The sequence below is a fragment of the Condylura cristata genome, unplaced genomic scaffold (assembly GCF_000260355.1).
Source record: "Condylura cristata isolate star-nosed mole 26May11 unplaced genomic scaffold, ConCri1.0 scaffold00003, whole genome shotgun sequence".
NCBI classification, from domain to species: domain Eukaryota; kingdom Metazoa; phylum Chordata; class Mammalia; order Eulipotyphla; family Talpidae; genus Condylura; species Condylura cristata.
This window is the reverse complement of record NW_004567104.1, coordinates 24,734,967-24,756,380: the sequence shown is the minus strand read 5'-3', so window position 1 is coordinate 24,756,380 and position 21,414 is coordinate 24,734,967. Positions and strand designations below refer to the sequence as shown.

The window sequence follows — 21,414 nt, the reverse complement described above, 5'->3', positions numbered from 1 at the left end:
ATCAAATGCTTAACTTGGGGGAGGCGCAACCTAAATTTCAAGGAATAAGAATTGCAATAGTTTGGTGTCCCTAATTTAGGCCGAACCTGTTTTGCCAGAGGAATGCCTATATTTATAATGTAATTGATCTATATACAGGAGGAAAATCATCTGATACCTTTATGTACTGTATATTATTAATAGGCAATTCTAAAAAATTATCTATAAATCTAAGTATTAAAATATTTCCATGCCAAACAATGTTAGTCCATTAAAATAACGAACTTACATTGCTTTATTAGAAACCATTAAATTATTTCAATAGATAGCATTTTATTGATTCCAAGTTTATCGTTGAGTTTAACAGGGAACCTGCCCACTTAGTGGCTGCTCTCTGCGAGGCCATTTCCACACACATCACGGCAATCTCTACCGCACCCCAGCATTGCTGAGGGGAGCACTGCTGGGGAGGTCACTCAATTAGACATTAGAAATCACTATCCCTTAGTCCCTGTTCCAAAGCAAACTCACTCTAACCTCATCAAGTAGGGTATTAAAGTGTGAGTATCTAATGTACCAAATAACAATATTTCCTTGTCTTTCCTACTTCATATATTGGGCTAAAATAAGAAATAACAGTTATTTGTTCCGAGAAAAGCATCCATATTTGAGCCTTTCTGTTTACCTTATATAACATTTGCTGACATAGAAATAATTTAATATCTCTCTCATTTCTTTTTTCTCCTTAATGATTAAAAAAAGGACCAAAACATGCCAGCAGCCTGACAGACAGACAGACACACCCCACCACCACCAACAACAACACTGTTTCTCAATGCATTTTATTTATTTTTAAATTTTATTGCATGTCTTGGTAAACATAAGTGGCTGTGGATTTGCCTCTGGCTCACCAACAGCTCATAACAAAAAATACCAAAAGACAGGCAACTGAAGCTTAAAAAAATGTACATCTATAAGAAAGTACCTTTCAAAAACATTAATAAAGCATATAAAACCTTTGAAATTTACTTAATTTTTGTACAATTATAAAAATAATAAAAAAACACACCCTTTAACATTCAACTCCCACATACTGTATTTTAGGGGAATACCATGACTACAAAAAGTAAATGGATTTAATGAAGAAAGTTCTGTTCTCCATTTCTGTTTCTAATCATTTCCAAACAAAACCCTTTGCCTTGTTCTACTAACTGTACTAAGCTGAGACCACAGAACTCCATTAAGCCCATTCCCACTTCTCTGTCCTCAATATTCTTTCACTCCTTATCCTAGCTACTCATATACTCAGAGCATAATTTGCCACCAGGATATAAGGCCAGTACTTGTGCCTAGCTTGGCTAATGCCAAACCCAAGAGATACAGTACAGGAATTTCTGAGTTCCTAGTGCCACGTGAATAGTGTTGAAATAGCTCAGAAGTCCCAGGATTATTCAAACACTCAGGATAGTTGAGGAAGCCATGTGACTTCCTAGCATTGCCAAAGCATAGCTTTAACTCTTCCCCTTACTAGGTTTCAAAGCTGGATGCTTGTTCTACAAATTAGCAGTGCTTATTACTATTTCAGCACAATAAAACTTTGAAATCAAGGACTCATTCTCTTTAACATACAAAATAAAAATAATAATAAAAAACAACTTTCCCTTCCCCCCATCTTACAGTTAAGATATTTTTTTCTTATTTGACATGGTAGTTAAACTAAATGATGTTTCCATGAAAATATAAAAACAATAATAATAAAAAAAAAAAGTTTCAACTGTGGTTCTGGAAAACCCACTATCCCAAGAAGAAAAAAAAAAATCAAAACACAGAGTATGCAATTTCACACAAAAAATTATATATACACTTTTTCAGATGAAAATCATACATTATGCTTTTTTGAGCCACATTAGCCCTTTTGCACTTTAAAATAAAAATGGAAGCTTATGTTCATAATAGCCCTTTACCAGAATGCATAAAAATATTTTAGAACTCATTAGCCTATATACAAAATATTTGTTTGAAAAAAAAAAAAAAGGTCACAAAACATTTTTCTTCAAGACCTAGGGGAATATCGTCATTTACATGTTTAAAGACAAATCTTTGTTCCTGTGATTCAAACACTAGATCCTGTGGAAGGCTTATGCCCTGGTCTGTGGGACATTTTTATGTCTATGCACGGGCCAGAAGAGCGACACACAGGAAATCAGGCTCTCACAGTTATTTTCTAACAAAGTAAAACTCTCACCGATCAAGAGAAAAGTGATGTACTGAAGCAACTAATGCCACAGGAAAACTGATCTCATCATTTTGTTTTCCAAATCACAACTCCTATTTTAAACCTTGAAGAGAACAAGGTAAACAAGAATGTTATTAGAATAAGGAAGCTCTTTAAAAGAATCATTTACCAAATAATATTATCTATATTTTATAAGATTTTCTAAGAATTTCAATTCAGGCTCATTGAGTGGCTTTTTTAGTAGAGAGTCAATAATTCTGTATGATTTCTATTTTCCCTGGATAGTCTTTATAGACATAACGACGTTATCATAAGAACAGGATAGGTGGTGTTCATCCTGATCACGTCAAACTTAATTCTAATAAGAATAGCAATTACCTTATTGAGTTAGTCAGTTTGTTAGTGGAACTTAATTTTAAGGTTTCTATAATGTCAATGAATACTTCCCAGTGAATATGAAGAGACAGGTATCTGATACTCAAGTTAATGGGCTTGCTGATATACTCAGATGCATGATAGCAGCTGTTTTTGAACTGATGACCTTTTAAGAATTTTAGTCTCAATCCATATTCTCCACCCTAGCAAAAAGCAAGAGAGGACATCTCCTTTACTACAGTATGTGACAGTATAAATATGGATTTTTTTTCTTGTAATTGGATTTAATAATTCCCAAATGAACTACCATCACTAGTAGGGATGTCTGGTAACATAAAATACACCAACATTGAGAATGTGTAAATATATATACAGTCTTGGCTAGAAAATAAGCAATGGTAACTACAACTGAGTTATCAAAAGGTTTGACACAGCATGTGTTTAGTATTCAAAGAACACTATTGTCACTCACATATACCATCAAACTCTAGATTCCTATTACCATACTTGATACCCCTTGAGAGAAGGAATATAGGTGAGCCATTCAAAGCAATTTAAAAAAAAAAGTTGATAAGTGCAAGTCAATTCCTTTCCTTTAAATTACATTTTAAACAACACTACTCAATGCCCCCCACCCAAAAATATATACTGTATATTTATATATTTATATATATAGTCTTAGACTATAAGGGTGAAAATGCTTTATAAAAGTCAACGACAGATCTCTGCAGCTTAAGGGGATGCACACTGCTTTTCTGCTCACTTCTACATGACAACTCCAATCCTGCAAGCAATAGATTTGAAGGCTTAAAGCCAGAATCAGAATCAGAGCTGGATATTAGGTAAGAGGTAGCCTCTTACCTCTCCTTTTCTTAAGAAACCAGAGTGGAAAGAGGAAGAAGAGGAGCTAAGGTGAATGCTTTCAAGGTCAAGCAGCAGTGTTGGGGGCTGGGCAAGTGGGAAGAGGATGGAAAACTCCAGGTGAGCTCATTCCCCCTCCTCTTTGATGCGCTGTTGCTTGTTGCGACGAGCATCCATGTCAAAGTTGAAGTCATTCCACTCATCTCGGGGCGGGAAGGAGATGGTCTGGCGAAGGGTGAAGCGCACAGCGTCGATAACACGCTCACCCCGGGTCTCACTGGAACCCACGCTGACTGTGGATGCACCACTCGGTGTCCGCAGGAGGTGGGGAGGGGAAGAAAAGTCATGAAGCTGCCGGTGGTCCAGGATGCCCTTCCAGATGGCATGACGGAACTGCTCAGGGATTTTTAGACTTGCCAAATCCTGTGCAACAGGGAAGGGAGTCAGGGAGAATCAGGGCAAAGAAATAATAGAATGCCATTTACACTACTTTATTTTGTCATTTTCCTGGGCCCTTGTCTAATTGAGCTGGATTTATTGATCCTAAATTGGAAAATAAAATCAGCTCTCAGAAAACACTTCGCTCTATATTTAACTAGGTGCAGAGGTAGGCTTGAGGTGCCACCTCTGCTAATTCTTCACTGGCTTCAGTTTCTTCGTTGATAAAATAGGGACAATTGTTAGATTTGAGAGCAAAAAATCCTAACATAAAAACATAAGGTACAGGGAACTTCTGACTCTAAGTTTTACACGACTTCAATCGCTAGAAGAAAAGGTTTTAATGAGATGTCACCACAGCTCCAGTGAAGAGATGAAAGGAAAAGATAACTAACAGGTAGGTATTAAAACTTTCTAGGTGCCAGGCACTGAACTACTTATACATATTCATAACTTCATTTCATCTCAGATTAGTAGGAAATATTACGTGATACCTATTTCATAGAAAAATCTCTTGATCAGTGAGGTTGGTAACTATGACATTAAACAATGAACTGAATGATTTAGGTCATTCAGGATAGACTTTGAGCCTAAAACTGCCCTGTGATCACAGGTCTGTTGGTGTTTAAGTCAGAGTATTAAAACACATGTCCATGCTCTAAAAGTGGGAATAGCAGACAACAAATACAGTCAATCTTCACTAACTGGGTTGACATTTCTTACTTTTATCTGCACTGGCTTTTCATTGGTTTGTTCCAGGAAGGGCTCATATATTTTGTGGAGCAGAATGGTAAGTGGAAAGAACACTAAACTTGGCTCAGAAGACCCTGAGAGAGGCCCTAATTCTATCTTTGATTAGCACCAGACCTTCCTCAAGTCACTTACTCTCAACTGGTCTCAATTTCTTCATTAATGACATGGGATATCATTGCTTTCTAAACTCAATATATGTTGCATACTTAAATGTTAATGTGGTTTTGAAAGCATTTTTTAAATTATAAGAATGTCATCTATGACTCTTCATCAATGATATTATTCTATGTTAGGTCATTATTAACTATCCTTGCCTCATACAGGGATAATATTAAAATTCCAAAATTCAACTACATTCCTTTTCCAGGCAGGAATGCCAAATAATCAAGTCTGGCACTGAGAGACAAGCTGAAAAAGAGGTGTCTATTTCCAGTAATGAGCAGGAAGAAGCTGAGGTAAGGATACAGACAATAGATAGTTTGCCAATATTTCCCAATTTGGAAACTTGCGGTATGGAGATACTTTGCTACTCTTGTTCTAGCATTCTGAAAAAGTTAATCCACAAACAGATAAGAGGCTATAGCTCTTTACAATTCTAAAACTCCCAGTAAGTCCAGAACTCTTAGTAAACTAGCCTTCATTATTCTAAAGGATTCTCTGGAGAGATTTTTAACTGACGAATGACAGGTAAAAAAAGTATGGTCCACAGATGGCCACAACACCTAGGTAACACCAGCAGAGATGGACTTTTGGGTGCAGCTGAAATTCCAAACAGCCAAAGGAGCACCCTGACACTGCCCCATGGGGACAAGTGAGTGACCGGAAGAATAACTTCAAAAATACAGGAAAGGGACAAGGTCCTTCTTCCATCACGGAGGACTCTCAAACAGATCAACTCTCTTCAGTTAGATAGATGCCATTGTAAAGTTATCTGAATCCCCTTAGAACTTATTCCTAAAGCTCTGTATATAATTTTCACTTCTAACTTATTCCATCAGGGAGCACCAGCTGGGGTTGACTCCTGGGGTGAAGAGGGGGTGGGCATTGGGGTAGCACAGTGCAGACTTGTCACGATAGGGCTGGTCTCTCAAGCTGTAGGGGCATCTCTAGCATCGGTGCTCAAGGAGGGGGAGAAAGGAGATCCCAATTACTAGAAGCAGCAGCAGAGGCAGAGAGGGTCTTCTCCCACCAGTCCAAAGGGCCCTCTGGAAGCTAGAAGAGAGGATAGTGAACCCCAAAGAAAGCAGCATGAAGAGAACTCCAGGAGCAAAATCAGATTGCCAAAACCAGAACAACACGAGCTCCCACGTGAGCAATAGTTTAAGTGGTGTAGAAAGCAAGAAAAAGTCCCCTCCTATCCAGCTTGCTCCAAAAGACAAATCAATGAATATCAATATATTACTATATCAATATCAATGATTTAACCTAGTTTGATTAAATGAGGCACAGTGAGGCAAAGTGATAACCCCAACTTCCCACTGCTAATAAAAAGCATGATTGGGACTTGAATCCTTCACTACTGATTTTTTACCCTAGTGATCAGGACTGGCTGGGCCCCACAAGTGAAAAATATATGAACATATGGTTCTGAGAGGCACATCTGAATTTCCATTAAGGTTCTACTTTAAGGAGAGACAGAAGTCAGGTAATGAATTTAAGCTTGCAGCTTACATCTCAGGGTCCTCCTATTCCTGGTTCTGTCATCATCTTATCAGGGCCAATGACTATACTGTCATCTCCCCATGTTTTCAACTGATATTAATCCCACCTACTTCCTCCTAGCTTCCCTGGGACCTATACCAATTAATGAGAACATCCAACTAGTTCTTTTAACTTGTTAAAGATTCTTGAAGGTGAATTAGATCTCCTCCTTCCCATCTGCATATAGTTCAGATTCATTAGACAATGGTCAACTGACCAGACAAATTGAGGGAGATGAATTACTAAACTCCTATGTACTACCTGGGAATCTTTCTCCTATTATCATGGGTTCCATTCAAGTTGACATTGGGAGTTATGAAAAAATGAATTTGAAATCTAGGGGAAATTGACCTATACAGCAGATGTCATCAAACGAAGGGATTGAAGAAATAATACTCAAGAGAAAAGTCTAACAGTTACTTACATCCATGGAGTAATGCTCAATCTGATAGATGGTGGTCAGCCCCTGGGTCGTGAAATAGTCCAGACATGATGAGCAGCCCAACCTTGCTAAGAAACTGCAGAGGGAGAGGGTAGAGGTAGGAAGAAACAGAAAAAGAAAGTTCACCCCAACTGCATTGGCAAGATAAAGGAAAACCCAACATTTTGCCCTGGGATGCCCCACAGAAGAGACGAAGGGCAGATAAATTATATATGGAACTTGGATATGAGGTTTGGGGATGACTGGTGACATGAAATGCAGGTCTTGAAAAATTAAAAACAAATGTATGGATTCATGTCAAGCAGTGATTTTCAAATGGTGACCTGTGGGATTCTGGGGGTTCTGCAGACCCTTATGGGCACTGCAGGGGTGAAAGGAAGGAGTCCAGTGGTCAGGCTTCCAGTCTGCCTGCCTCCTGGCTCTTCATTTCAGAAAGTGCAACTTTACTTCAATTGTTTTGCATATAGGACTTCTGAGGAAGGTCCATGTGCCTAAGAAACTCACAGTGCGCCGCTCTACCGTGAAGCATTCATGCTTTTTGATATATGTCCTCCTTAGAGTACAGACCCCTTTCTTTTTGGTGTTGGTCTGACTGATGATGCCAACACTGTCATAGAGCCTGGTTCTGGGTGGCATAAGCAAATCACTGTGATGGCTACTGTTGCCTCACTCACATGGGGAACAACACATTATTCCAGCAGCCACAGGAGAGATTCTTTTTGTGCAGGAAGGAGGGTACACACCCTGTGCACTAGGAGTGAGATTTGGGTACCTCTGTAAGAAACAGATCTTTCAGGCTTCATGTATTATTTTTTTCTGGCCATCTGAGCTCCCTTGTACAAAATGTGCTCATTCCTCATGGGGCAAAGCAGCAGAAACCATCAAGTTCTTGAAATTCCCTGCCATTTGAACTAATATTTAAACTTTTTTTTTAATGGACATCCAAGTCCAAAATTATGAGCCCACGGTGGCTGAAAGTTATGAGTTCTAGCGAGCAGGAAAGGGAGCAAGATAGAAAGTTGACTGCCTTTTGGGAAACCCAGCCCTGAGCACCAATTTGAAGGCCACAACTGACATTGTGAAAATGTGAGGGCAGAGAAGAAAATCAGTGCAATGGAAAACAGGCATGAAAAGTCACATGCCTATAAACTCACATTTTCACTTTTCCCCACTCAGACCCAAGCTGACTGTCGTGGCTTTCCTTGAATGAACCCTGCTGACCACGACACAGGCCGGAGCTAAATGTGACTGAAGTCCATCCCAGGGCTGCTTTCTTTCCAACTGTGCTATTGACTTTGACAGTGTCCACCCTCACCACCCAGAAATGCTCAGGATAGGCCCCCAGGGGCACATGCTGTGGACTCACCTGACAAGGCTGCAATCTGTGGGGTACGGAGGTGGGGGGGTGCAGTGGGAGGTGGATGGCATGGAGAGAGGGGGAGGGAGGGCCTGGGTGGGGCTGAGTCCATTCATGTCTCCAGCCATTGGCATGTGGGTGCCCATCATAGGAACTGAACAGAAGCAGGAGGAATAGAGAGGGTTACTGCCATCATCATGTACCAGCATTCCAGTGGTCCATTTTGCCTGGATTCATGTGATCAAGGTCTTAGACTACCAGCCTTCTTTCCGGCCTTCTCTCTCACCGTACCCCTTCATGTACCTCAAACAGGATGGTCACCAAACTCCTTGACCTCTATACCTCTCTTCGGACAAGTTTTATCCATTCCTTTCTCTAGTCTTAATGTACTGTCCAACTGCTTATTGTACTTATTGCTGATATGTTCCTCCCTGCATTTGACTTCATGACTACATTTCTATCTCCCTCACTAGAATAATCTCTTTGTGCATAGGAATTAGACCTTATCCTATCACAGTGCCTGGCACAAAGCAGAAGCTCAGTAAACTTCAGTTAAGTGAACCTATGTACAAATCTGTGGATAAGAGAATCTTTAGAATATTTTTTTGGGGGGAACAGCAGGGATTATTGCATTTGTAGAGAACCCTAAGCCTAATACAGAAGGATACAATTAAATATTCATCTCTTTCTTACAGATAATTTCAGGATTGTTTTCAGTGATACCACCACCAATAGCCTTTCTTACTAAACCATCAACTGGGATCATTCACTTACAGAGAAAAAGAACTTTATAACAATAATATCTATGAAATAAATTTTGCCTTTTGGCCAAAGCAAGCCCAAAATAGCATACTTATTAAAAGATAAATGTAATTTGCTTCTGTTTTCGTGAACAGTAGTTGCCAAAGGGTAAAGGCCTCTGTCACTAACTAGCAAGCTAACGTGCACAGGTCTCTGTGTCAGCTCTTTCCCCCAAATTCCCTGTGTCTGACACCAGAGGATAATTATGAAGTATAAGTAAGGAAACTCAGGCAAACTCTGTGCCTAGTTAGAAAAATCTCTATCCTTAGTTATATAACATAAAGAATCATCATCATATTCAAATTTTGTTATTCCAGGAAAGAAGTCGAAAACTCTAAGAAGTCACAAGATAGAAAACAAAGTAAAAAGTAAACTGATTCTTAGTCCTTTGCTGTCAAAGCAGCAGACCTTTCAAAGGGTCTGGTTTTGAGATTCATTTATGTCCAGGGAGAGGGCAGTCTGCTTACAGTCTGTACTGATAAACCAGGTAACAATTCCACATATTCCTCTACCTCATTAAAATTGGGATGTGGGCCATCCGATCACAGAGTCATAATTCTAGCCCCCTTAATACCTTAACTTCTCAGCCTTCCCAATGCAACATGAAATGCAAGTTTAGAGAGTTAATAAAAATAATAGAGGATTTCAAAGGACAAAGTTGGAGCACTTGTTTTATACGGGGGATTTCCAAATATATGTACAGTATCCAAGTTTCACCATCCCTGCATTTTACCATCATATTTTTGTTTAGAATTTGAGTAATTGCTAGATTTAGTTCTTGTGGCCAGGATAATTCTATTTACCACAAAGCTATACATCTGTTATCCATTTCTCACATTGTCTCTTAGATTTATACTTCATTGACGTAAGGAATCTGTGTGTAAATAATAAAAGGAAAATTCCTGTCGCTATGTCAACTCCCCAGTGACTGTGTATGGGATGGAGTAGATGACTTGAGAAGGTGAAGATTATAAGAACACAAAATCATAGAGTGTTAAATGTGCCCAGTGATAATTTTATGAATGGAAACTGAGTACTAGAGCAGAGAAGTGACTTTTCCATAGTTACACAACAAGCATTGATGCAGTAAAGTCCAGAGTTCACTCTACTTCTCTAAGTTTTAAGTCTACCACTTCATACTACTTCTCACATACTGAAAGTATTTCCTTTTGACTCTCTCAAATGATTTTTTCCATCTACCTAAAAGGTCATTCCTCATCCCAGTTGGCAGAAAGTAAACTTGTTTTCATAGAGATCTTGTCCCAACTAAAGAAATAGCCTTCCCCATCTCTATTAATGTGCTCTCTCATGAATTACACACTTCAAAAGTGAGAAAAAGTTCATTATGAGAAACCCAACCCACTCAACTGTTATCTGTTCTGTCTCACTGTGCATTTCACTTAGCTTAAGAGCAAGTTCTTCCCTTATCCCAGAGTGGAGTTTCCCCTTCATTAGCCTTGGTATTCCTTTAGCTGCAGCTACAGGGAAATACTCTTACTGTTAGCTCCCATGCCGTCAGGAATGGTGGTGGGAGTGAGGGCGTTTCGCTGCTGTGGGTTGATAAGCTGGCTCACAGAAGGCAGCTTGTTCATGCTGTTCATTTTGTTCAGTGGTGGGGAGCTGTTGCCATATGAAGACTGAGACTGCATCGAGGTCCTAGGAACACAAACATGGGAATGATGGTGAACATGGGACATCTCAGAGTGGGGTTTGGTTGTTTCCAATAGGTCTCAGATTAAATCATGACTCAGATTAAATCACATCCCTGCAAAAATAGTCTTACAAAATCAGTACAAAATGCTGTTTATGCTCCCATCTGAGAATGTCTCATGTCTATAGAAAGATCAGAAGGCTGTCATCAACTCATATTTTTCTTGAATGTGTAGAACATAAAGTTGAATGTTTTCCTAAAGCATCTCCTTTGTGAGAGGGAAAAAATAATTGCATCCCTTTTTCTCAGTTATTCTTTCTATTCTTTCCCCCGCAACTCAAACACATTTGAAAATTAATAATGAAAATGACCCGAGTGGAGACACAAAGACTGATGAAAAATATCGAGATGTCAATGTCAAATTTCAGCTGAGGCACTTCATTTGTGGCTTCGTAGGCCTTTTCCAAAATAATTGGAAAGCTAATCAAAGTGAGATTTGGCAGTACACCCAGCTGTCATGCAGAGTCTCCAACAAGAAATCATGCTTCCTCAAGTTAAGTGTTCATGGGCCATTAGAGAGCCCATTGGAATGCCAACACCTTCTATATACAAAACAAAACAAAGACCTGAACATCCCCCAAACAATGTTCTTTTGATTTTCCACAAGTCTCCTGAAAGGTATCGGGGGCAAAGTAAGTTTCCATTTAGCAGAATTGGAAACTTAAAAGAACTGCTTTGTCATACCCTGCACTATATTACATTTGCTATTACCTACTCGACTGCTACTCTTGGCCTCTTCTTCAAAAGTAATGATGTTCACTCAAATCGTGGCATCATGTAGATTCAGAAAAATCAAAGTTTAATTCTTTCTCCAGCATATGTTAGGAAGCCAGTAAAAAGTGTTGCCTAGTTTTCTCCCTAGAAAATGATGTTATACTATATGCATATGTACTCACTGCAATGTGTTAGAGGTCAGAGGTAGAATAACTAAGAAATGATCCCATCGCTGAGAAGATCATAGAATACTGGATCTATAGGGATAATCCTCCAACCTACCTTGTAGACACCTGTGGTGAGAACTGGGAAAAATTAGAACAAACTTTACAGGTTCTGTAGCATTTACATTTAGAAATTCCTGTGATTCCAGAAGAAGATGGTTTTGAGAATGTTTCTAAACTGTGGTGGGAAATGTCCCCCTATCACACTCCTCAAACCAAGTAGCTCATTTTGTTCTGGTTTGTTCCCTCTTGTGTCCATAGCTATATTAGGGGAGCAAGCAATCATTTGAGCTTTTGAAAGATCTACAAATGTGCCCAGGGAGCAAGTAAACATCATAATAATGTTTGAAAAAGTAATAATAAGTGGCTTTAACTCTATAAGGTAGAGTGATACAGTTTATGGCATTTTCTGTGTTACAAGAAACAAGACAAGCTCCATTCAATAACATTGAACATCACAGATAGAGGGATTCACACTGTATGCTGTATACTTATATGCATAAACAATCATGGCAATGTACACTTAATACTTCGGCATTTACAGTCACTGCCTTTAAGGTAGGAGGGTGTTGACTATTCCTTTATCCCCTTTCAAGTATTCAAAAATATAGATCCGTGTTGTTATAAATGGATGTTTATATAACAGACACTTCCAACCACACATATGTCAGATGACCAAGCTCATCCTTTGTTTTCTTAATAACTCTTATATGTGTGATTCTTATATATGTATGGCAAGGCAGAAATGGCCAGATATTATTTCTATTATATATATGGATATAAGGTTCTAGAAACAAAAACATGTCCAAGACTGCTGTTCAGTAAATGATGAAGTAAGAGGTCTTCTGGCTCCTACTCAAAGTTTTTCTTTAATTTTGTGACTTCCCATGAATAAAACAGTGGTATTCAGTAGATTAGAGACTCAGTAGATGGTTGAATCAAAAGGAGAAATGTGGGAGATTGAGCAAGAACAGGGAACAAGGGATGTTGTAAATAAAGCCTGCACCCCCCTGCCCCCACTCTCACCTGCAGCTATCAAAAATCCACTCCATGCCTGTACAGAAGTTCTGCAGAAGAACTAGCTCATTTAGATACACCTTCAAACCTCTCTAGCTTCATACCAAATTGTAGGAAAGCACAGGGCAAGAGATGTTTCGCTAAGTGTTTCTTTTACTATTTTGTCCTCCACAAAGTATGTAAGATTCCAGGTAGTCCAGACTTCAGAGGTAGATTGGTCATCTGTAACCTAACGATATTTATAACTATCTCTCTTATACCTTCCTGAGCTTAGTCAGACAGACGGTAAGAATGGATGGGTACACTGTTTAAATCATTAATGCCCACTCTGAAAAATAGGAATACATTTAATATATCTGCATATTTTTTGGACCCAAAATTACAATACGGTTTATCACCAGTCACAATTCCCTACTTTCTTTCCCTTTTTGGATTTTGTTATCACTTTTATAGGTTCATATACGATTTTTCATATATACTATTTTCATATCTATAAGTCACCCTAATTACTTTTGGGGAGGATAAGTGAAAAACTAGAAATCCGCAAAGAAGAAACATGGATTTTGGAGTGTACCAACATTTCTGGGCTCACTTTCCAGATTGGAAACAAAATAACTCCTTGATTTAAAATGTTAAGAACACTCCTGTGTCTCATTTTCATAAACTGTAGATAAGCACTGTATTTATTCTAGAAGAGTTGCTATGAAGATTGAATTAGTTTATGTAAGAGTCCTGGACACTAATTTCTAGGCGTGTAATAAACATTGGTTCCCTTTACTTCTTCCCTTGAGTTCCAAATGTTTACTATTCCAGCATATGGCTAAAGGAATGAAAGGAATCAGTCTCAGTACTAATAAAAGAAAGTGGCATGTTTTCTTAATTGAACAAATCCATAAATTAGGGTGAGCAGAATGGTGATAGGAGAGTGTGAAAAGGTCAGACATTCTGAATGCTTCTCCATCTATGCAGGCATTTAACAGGGGAGTCTGTTAATGGATTCACATGTCTGAAATGGAAAAAACATTCTGATGACCTTTTTGTGCTGTGGGGGAGGGAGCAAAGCTGAATACCTATGCAGCCAATTTAAAGGCCTTGACATGTATTTTTCCATTACAAATAAAAATATCACAGTCCTCAGGGAAAGGATGACAGACTGCTAGGGAGCTGAAGACATGGAAAAAGTGTTCAAGGGTTCAAGGGTTACAGGTCTTTTTTTTTTTTAAGCTTTATTTTTTCATAGAACTAGAGTATAGGCCAGAGTTACGAGTGTGGGAGGGTGAGCCAGATTGGGGAGAATAGGCAGATCTACTGAAATACACTGCTGAGGGGAGCAGCAGGTGGACAGAGGAAGTCTGCTGTGCCATGTGGGTCAGCTCCCTCGACAGGGATGGAACTCATGCCTCAGCAGTGACAGCGCTGAGATTTAACCCTTAGGCCACCAGGGTGACCCCGAGGTTTTTCTTAACCTTCCCTCAAAAAAACGAAACAGAAAAAGTTAGAACATAGGTCTCCTCAGAAAATTATCAAGGCTAAGATTTTTTTTTTTTTTGGTCAAGGTTTATTAGATTTGTCTAGGCATCCAGATAATGGAGACATACAACGGCATATCTCATGGATTGCTACTTTTGAGGAGCTATTCTAGAGAAGTTCAGTCCCTTTCCTTAACTCTTAACAACTTAGATTTCTATATACATTACAAGGGTAAAATACAGAATCCCACAGCTATTACTGGCCTTTAGGCCACAGGATTAGAAATGGGTTTCCTGAATCCAATCTTATCTGTATGCCAGAAAGTCAAAATTTCCAAGTTGACAGAAACTCAAAGTCATTTTCTTTACCTTGCTGGAGACGTCAAATATCTCATCAAAAGATTACTTCTTTTGCCTTATAACATCTATTGTCAATTAAAACTAAATTTCTTAGTAGAATTTGGGGATGCCTCCAAATAAATTAATTTCAGCTATCCTGTTCTAGAGCACAGGAACTGAGAGGGTAAAGGAGAATGGGGAAGAGAACATGACATTGCTAGATGAGAAAAGTATACAAATAGGGAACATCTGAAACAGAACAGTTCCTGCTCCAAATTTTGTCCAGGACTGCCTGGATTGTAACCTTCCTGGAGAATCTTGCTCCCAAAGACCTTGTAAGGGCAGTATTTATTCTCTAGATAGATCAACCATAATTACAAAATAATTTCTATCAGTTTGAATATGTTCATTTATATAAGTCATTATAAAAATATAAAAAACTTAAAGTTAGTATAAAAGGAAATAATCACGAAAACTAAATATTTAAAATCTGAATATACTCATAAACTCTTTAAAAGATTTGTGATTAAAAATGATTAGAGTGAGTGAAAACATTTTTTCCAGTATAATTGGATATTCTGGTTGTACTACCACACTTTTACCTTAAATGTAAAAGTAAAAATGTTTCTTCTCAAGAATTTTTCTAAGCTATTAGGTAAATTATTTCAATTTCAAAGTTGTTTTTGAAACTTTTAAAAGCATTTACTCAATAATCAGAGTGTACTGTAATTATTTCTGGATATATTTTCCTCTATGGATTTCTGGATAAATATTTAATTCTTATGTCACTAAAATCAAATTATTTATAAATTTGGATTTTATTTAAATTCCTTTAAGTATATGCAGCAATATAAGATATAATTCAAGAGTTACTCAGAGATGTGAACAAATACTGCTAGTTAGCCTGGCTTATGATGAAATTAAACATGGACAGAACTAAAATGTATTTTCAAGGTGGTGCAGGCACTGAAATTTTATTTGCATATTGATGACCTTAATTCAGATTTTCTTAAATAAAAACACCAAATACTGACAAAAATGTAGACAGAACCAATGTGAATGTCCTATAATCTTATGCTTTACACTTACACATCATATTTTAAACAATGAAACAAAAACATTCTAGTATTTAAGGAATAAAAAAGCCATAGAGACAGAAAAGAGAAACTGCAAGATAAACCAAGATGCAAAAGTTTATTGAAAATTAAAATCACACATCCATAAAGCAACAGCATCAATAACAAGAATTCATTTTTGTGGGGACACAGAATAAAGAGCTGGTGACCTGGTTTAGGGAGATTTTCAGTCTGTATGATTTTTTTTTTTATCAAAGTAAGGTTTTTTAATGAAAAGATACAGAATCTTTAAATTTTTTGAGACAAAAGAAGAAAGTTGTCTATCTTTCATTGCTAGGCATGAGTGTTTAACATGGATGTTCTAGGACATCACTGGGCAAAGGATTTGAGTGTGTCAGCCTTATGGCTGCTTTTATAGACTGACTCTGCAACAGAAGCTCCAATCAAACAAATAAATCAGAGATTGGTGAGGAGGACCTTTTAACTCTATTTCAGGAAGGAAAGATACGTATTGAATATATTCAAAATACTAGTATGGTTTTACCCTGGACCAAACAATGTGCCTGCCTTTAACCTTTTGTTACATGACAAAATAGGCTTTACTTATTTTGGGGTCTAAACAAGTTTGGGAATAGGTCTCTAGGGTTTCCATGGGCAAAGAAGACTATCAAATCAGATGCTGACATATGGTGGCAATGATAGAGTCTGACATAGTATTTACCGAACTTTCTACTTACATATGAGGGGAAGATATTAATAATGCAAGTTCGCAATAGAAGAAAAGAAAATCCCCACATTGGCTACTGGGGTAATAATCACATCTCTGTCCAGCAGTATATTTAACACCTTAGTTCGTTATTATTTGCATTATTATTGCATGACCAGCATTAAAACGGCCTGACTGAGTCCCTCAGTCACTTAAAATTTATGCACAGACAGTAACTTTTTTCTCCTTTTCTTAAAAAGACATCTTATATTTGAGACCTGCTCAAAAGCTTCTTTATGAGATTTAGAAACACAACAGAAGGTAACAGAGAAGAGTCCCCATGGATATCTTCATGCCCCTCTTCCCAACCTGACCCCATCCCTTCCAGAAACAATGCCAAAGTTCACAGACAAACACAGCGTTCCTGACTGATCAACACTAGGTCTAGGATACAGAATCTGCAGAAATATCCTTTCTTGTAACGTTTTGAGTCCCTTCAAAATATGTTCTCACTAGTGGCTGTGTGCCTTTGAGCAGCTGGGTCTCTTAGCCAAAGCGCCTTCAAGTCCTGCTTAGGAGGGCTGGGTACCCACACACAGACACACACATATGGAAACACGACAGACAACTGCTCCAAATACAGAGATGGGACTCTAGGGGTACACCGATCGGTTTGGGGGGTTGGAATGTCTAAGGAAGACGTCAGATTGTTTCGGAGTTTCTCTCCGGGGCTCCACAAGCTCATTCCTGAAGCAGGCTGAAAAGAGACTGCAGAGAGGAACCAGAAAAAAGAAAAGACGAAGGCTTAGCACTTCATACATTCAAATCAATTGAATACAGAAACATTCTCCTACCTTCATGATCATAGCGTAGAAAGAATAAAATGCCTGAAAAGCTGTTTCTGATATTTCCTTTTTAATCTGCCTTTAAAATTATTCAGAGATGATTTTTTTCAAGATTTTTTATGAAAAAAAGTGAAATAAGTCAGGAGTTGTTAGCATATTAGAATCACTTGTGGAATTTAAAAAAAAAAAGCTTTTGTCCTGGATCCCTTCTGAGACCAGACTGGGGCATGGCACATATATTTTTAACAAGTTCCACACAAGTGATTCAGTTGAGCACTACTGAGACAAGGTAGGTCAAGGTGGTTAGCATAGTCCCTGGCATTCTGAACTCAATAAATGGAAAAAGGGAATGCAAAGACAAGAATTAAGTTTAATCTTTTGTAAAATGTCATCTGCCTAATTATCATGCCTCATTACTATTCTTGTCAAACCTAACTATGAAGTATGAAGAAATATGATCTTATCAGACTGGGGGCTGCGTCATCGTGCATTTGCAAAGAACTATTAATGAGCATTTTGTATGTGCTCAGATTGAGATGGATAAATATCTTAATCCTTTTAGTCACAAACTTGGCCTATAAGTGCACATATCAAACTTATGAAAGCAACTTTTGCATAATTAAGAAGTCATTTATGACACAAAATGCCAGAAACAAATCCTTTTATTTTATTAAAGGTTGTGTAAGCTCATGAACTGTTTGGGAATTGTTTTCCAGATGACTTTCAAGTCACTTTGCTTATTCCTTGCAGAGGAAAAAAAAAAGCCATTTTTACTAGTTTAACACTCAGATTCAGTAAACCATCTCACCTGCAAGAATTAGCACTGCCAAACTAGGAACTATAGCTCTGACTTCTTGTTTGAATATTGTATTTAGTGACTTCCTTTGGAGCAAGAACTGAATGAGACAATAAGCAGAAATCCAGTTTCAGTTACGACTAAGAGGTTTGGACTATAGTGGTTCAAATTTCAAGACCCAGAAATGAGATCAAGTTCTACAATGAATGAGATATAAGAATTTAGAAAAGTGATTTAAGATATCTGACTTTAATTCATCTGAGATTTTTCTTCACTATCAATTCAGAGCTAATAAACCTCTGCCCTGACATCTTGTAACATAGCTGTAAAGTTCAAAAGTAACATTGTGTTACCTTTAGAAGCTAGTGCAGTTCTATGGCTTATAAAGCTGAGTTACATAAAATTATCATTCTTGCACTTAACTATGGAACTGACAATTTCAAGCAATATTCTGGAAATGTGTATTCCTAAATCAAACCTAGAAATTGAGCATTAATTATGTGTACCAGTGAGACAGAGATTTGTCTTCTGCTTTCTCCTTACATTGGTAATCCTGAAAATATTGTTTGCTTCTCTCTTAGAGACATACATTTGAAGGGGAAAAAAGTAAAATTGAAGAAACTCATAGGAAAGTGAGTTTAAATAAGTTTCAGCCTCAAACCACAAGGAAAAATAACCAACTAATTCAGAAACAGAAAAAAAGGGTCACAACTTCTTTAACTAATGAGCAGGCCAGAATACTGCAAATATTGTATCTTCCAAATCTGCATCTCATTTTAGTTTTATAATGAGCTTAGTATGAAAACACAGGTATAGCTCACTGAGTCTCAGTTTTCCCACTTATGGTAGGAAGAGGTTAGAACTAAAGTCTTGAAGCTCTCCCTCTGCTTTAATATTCTCAGCCCTCAAATACTACTGAACCACACTCATTAAGAGATCATACTGGAAAAACTACTAAAGGTACCAAAGGATGTTACATATTGCCATTAAAATTAAAGTGAAATCACCTGTATAAATGCAAATAATTTCCAGAGGGAAGCCAGAACTAGGATAAGTAAAATTTTAACAGAATTATGTTGGTCTGAGATCAGGATGAAAATCAACAAGGAGGATAAGTTCTAGAAGAAAATGAAAAGGAAGTAGCATTGGTCTAAAGTACGTAAGTCAGAAGACTGATAAATAGGTCTCAGACAGGGCTACAAAGCTATCTGAAGACTTACTGCTCTTTAAAATATGAAGGCAGGAAGCCTAGTGGTAACAATGGACTCAGTTTGTCCTCCAGCTAGATTCTCACTTCTATTAAGACCACACTCTGTGTTTATTTTAATGTGGGTAAATAAACTAAAATCAAATTTTATCAATGGTATAAAGCCTATATTAAACAATTTCATTCACAAAAATTTGGTGTAAAATTTATCCTCCATAAAATCTATGATCATGAAGGTAACTGTAAAGGATTTGTTTAAAAAGGAAAACCATGCACAAATGTAAAGCAAGCAGAGAAAAACAGAAAGTGGGAAATCAATGGAAGTAATTAATCAATAGAAGTATGTAAGTATTTTGTTGCTACCTTGTAGAAAGTGTATTCCCTTCCCATTAATTTTCCTTCTACCATAAGGAAAGCACAAAATTGATTCCTTACCAGCATAAAATTGGCATTATGTTTTTGGAAAGGAAATCACAGGCTATTATAAGCATTTTCTAAGCTGATTTATTCTTTTCATATGATTGCCACAGAATTAGATTTCCATTTGTCTTTGTCTAGTCATTCAAATTCTTTGTTAGAGATTTGCATGAAAATAAAAGAGCTGGAGGGAAAAAAACTCAGTCAAAAAATACAGTTGGAAGATTTATATTTGTGTGTGTGTGTGTATCAATCTTTGGAGACCCATACATATAAAATGTAACAATGGCATAATTAATATGTAAAGACTGCAGTTTGCAGCCTGATAGATTTCCATGCAGTTATCACAGCTGAAGTTAGTTCTTACATACCATAGGATAACAATTCAAAAACATGCATTGATACTTTTAAATGGACACCCCAGAGAACTATAAGATACTAACTCTTCAGAACATATTGGAGGCCATTCACAAAAAAAAAAAAAAAAAAAAAGAAAGAAAAAAAATTGTATCTAAAATATTTTTGGGTTATTTAAGATTAACAATTTAAAGATCAAATTTCTTCTTTGATGAAATATTGTTTTATGAAATATGAAATGCAAAATAATATCCTTTCAGACTCAGACAAAGATTTGGATAATATCATAAGGAAATACAGGGGTACATTCACCATGTAAACAAACATAAGTAGCCTATGTCCTTGACAGACTATAATTATTCTTCTAGCTTATATGTCTCTAAAACCGTGCCTCTAAATTATTCCCTTTACTGTATAACTTAGAGAAGTTATTTTAAATTGTTCTATTAACTTATACAATGCTGAGAATAAATTCCTAGAACTCTTTTAACATTCAAAAGGTGTTTTAGTTAGGAATTTATCAATAAATTATAAATTATGAAAAGGCAAGCAACTTATCTTTCTTATATCTATCTTTAATACGTTAATATAAAGAACTTCAGCAAAATGATGCTACATGAATCAAGACAAACAGTCCAGTCTTAGTTGATAAGGGGATTCCACTGGTAACTATATTTTATGCCTAGATGCATTGACCTAATTTCCTCAAGTAAAAGACAGCAGTTTAAGATGGGGGTCATTTTATTAGGCTGGGATACTCATTTAGAAATGTCACCTTAAAATCACTGGAAAGTTTCCTAAAGCTTTTTAATACCTCACTATTGTATCAAATAGACAGACAGACAGATGTATAGATAGATAAAGAAGAGGTTAGAACTAAGTTCCTGAAGTTTTCCCTCTGCTTCACTCTCATTTATTGCATGTCTATGGATAAGTCTTGACTCCAACGGCAGAACTGAACAGCTATGAGAGACATTATGAAGGAGAAAAACTAAAATATTTATTACTGGTGCTTTACAGAAAAAAAAAAATTGCCAACTGGTATGGTTAGGTAGTCAGATCTTTCATAAGTATCAATCTGGCCTAACAATCTGAAGAGACAGGGAAGAGAATCACAGCAACTATTTCAGCATGATATGCTACTGTGTAATTCTTCTGAAATCTTTATCTTATTTTTAAAATTGTGGTAAAATTGTTTTACAACAATTTGTTTTGATTCAGAGACATAAGAATATACTTCTTCTAATGTCTTTTGCCTGAACCATTTTTTGGCATTTTTTTTTTTTTTAATACCATCCTATGCATATCCTGAGGACAGAACTTAACCTCCTCTGGGTCTGTAGATAATACTAGAAATGTGTTTCTTTGATCTCTATTATATGATTTATAAGGACTAAATCAGTTTTACAATTGACTATTATTAACATACACTTCACTCTGCTATCCTAAAGAATCTAAAGATTTTGCAATGGGAATTCTGTGTATAATCTTGGGTTCTGAATTCTCTTTTGGATAGTTTGTGTCCCCTAGGGACTTCCAGATAGAACTTTCTACTCAGCCTTACCTATCAAAGCTTATAATATGACTTGCAAC

At 37.1% G+C, this 21,414-nt stretch overlaps 1 protein-coding gene across 6 annotated transcripts in view; it reads right to left on the bottom strand.

The window, feature by feature from the left end:
- Window positions 1-3,388: 3,388 nt before the first annotated feature.
- The window catches only part of TP63 (tumor protein p63), a 190,778-nt gene continuing 172,752 nt past the window's right edge, over window positions 3,389-21,414 (bottom strand). For 3 of the 6 annotated variants that reach the window (XM_004675090.2, XM_004675091.1, XM_004675095.2), the window contains 4 exons: window positions 10,442-10,599; window positions 8,152-8,296; window positions 6,768-6,861; window positions 3,578-3,874 (listed from right to left, as the gene is read on the bottom strand). In XM_004675090.2, the coding sequence (XP_004675147.1) occupies window positions 3,578-3,874; window positions 6,768-6,861; window positions 8,152-8,296; window positions 10,442-10,599 (694 nt within the window). Of the gene's footprint in view, window positions 3,875-6,767; window positions 6,862-8,151; window positions 8,297-10,441; window positions 10,600-16,068; window positions 16,968-21,414 lie in introns of those variants that run through there. The other 3 variants (XM_004675093.1, XM_004675094.1, XM_004675092.1) reach the window with 2 other exon arrangements.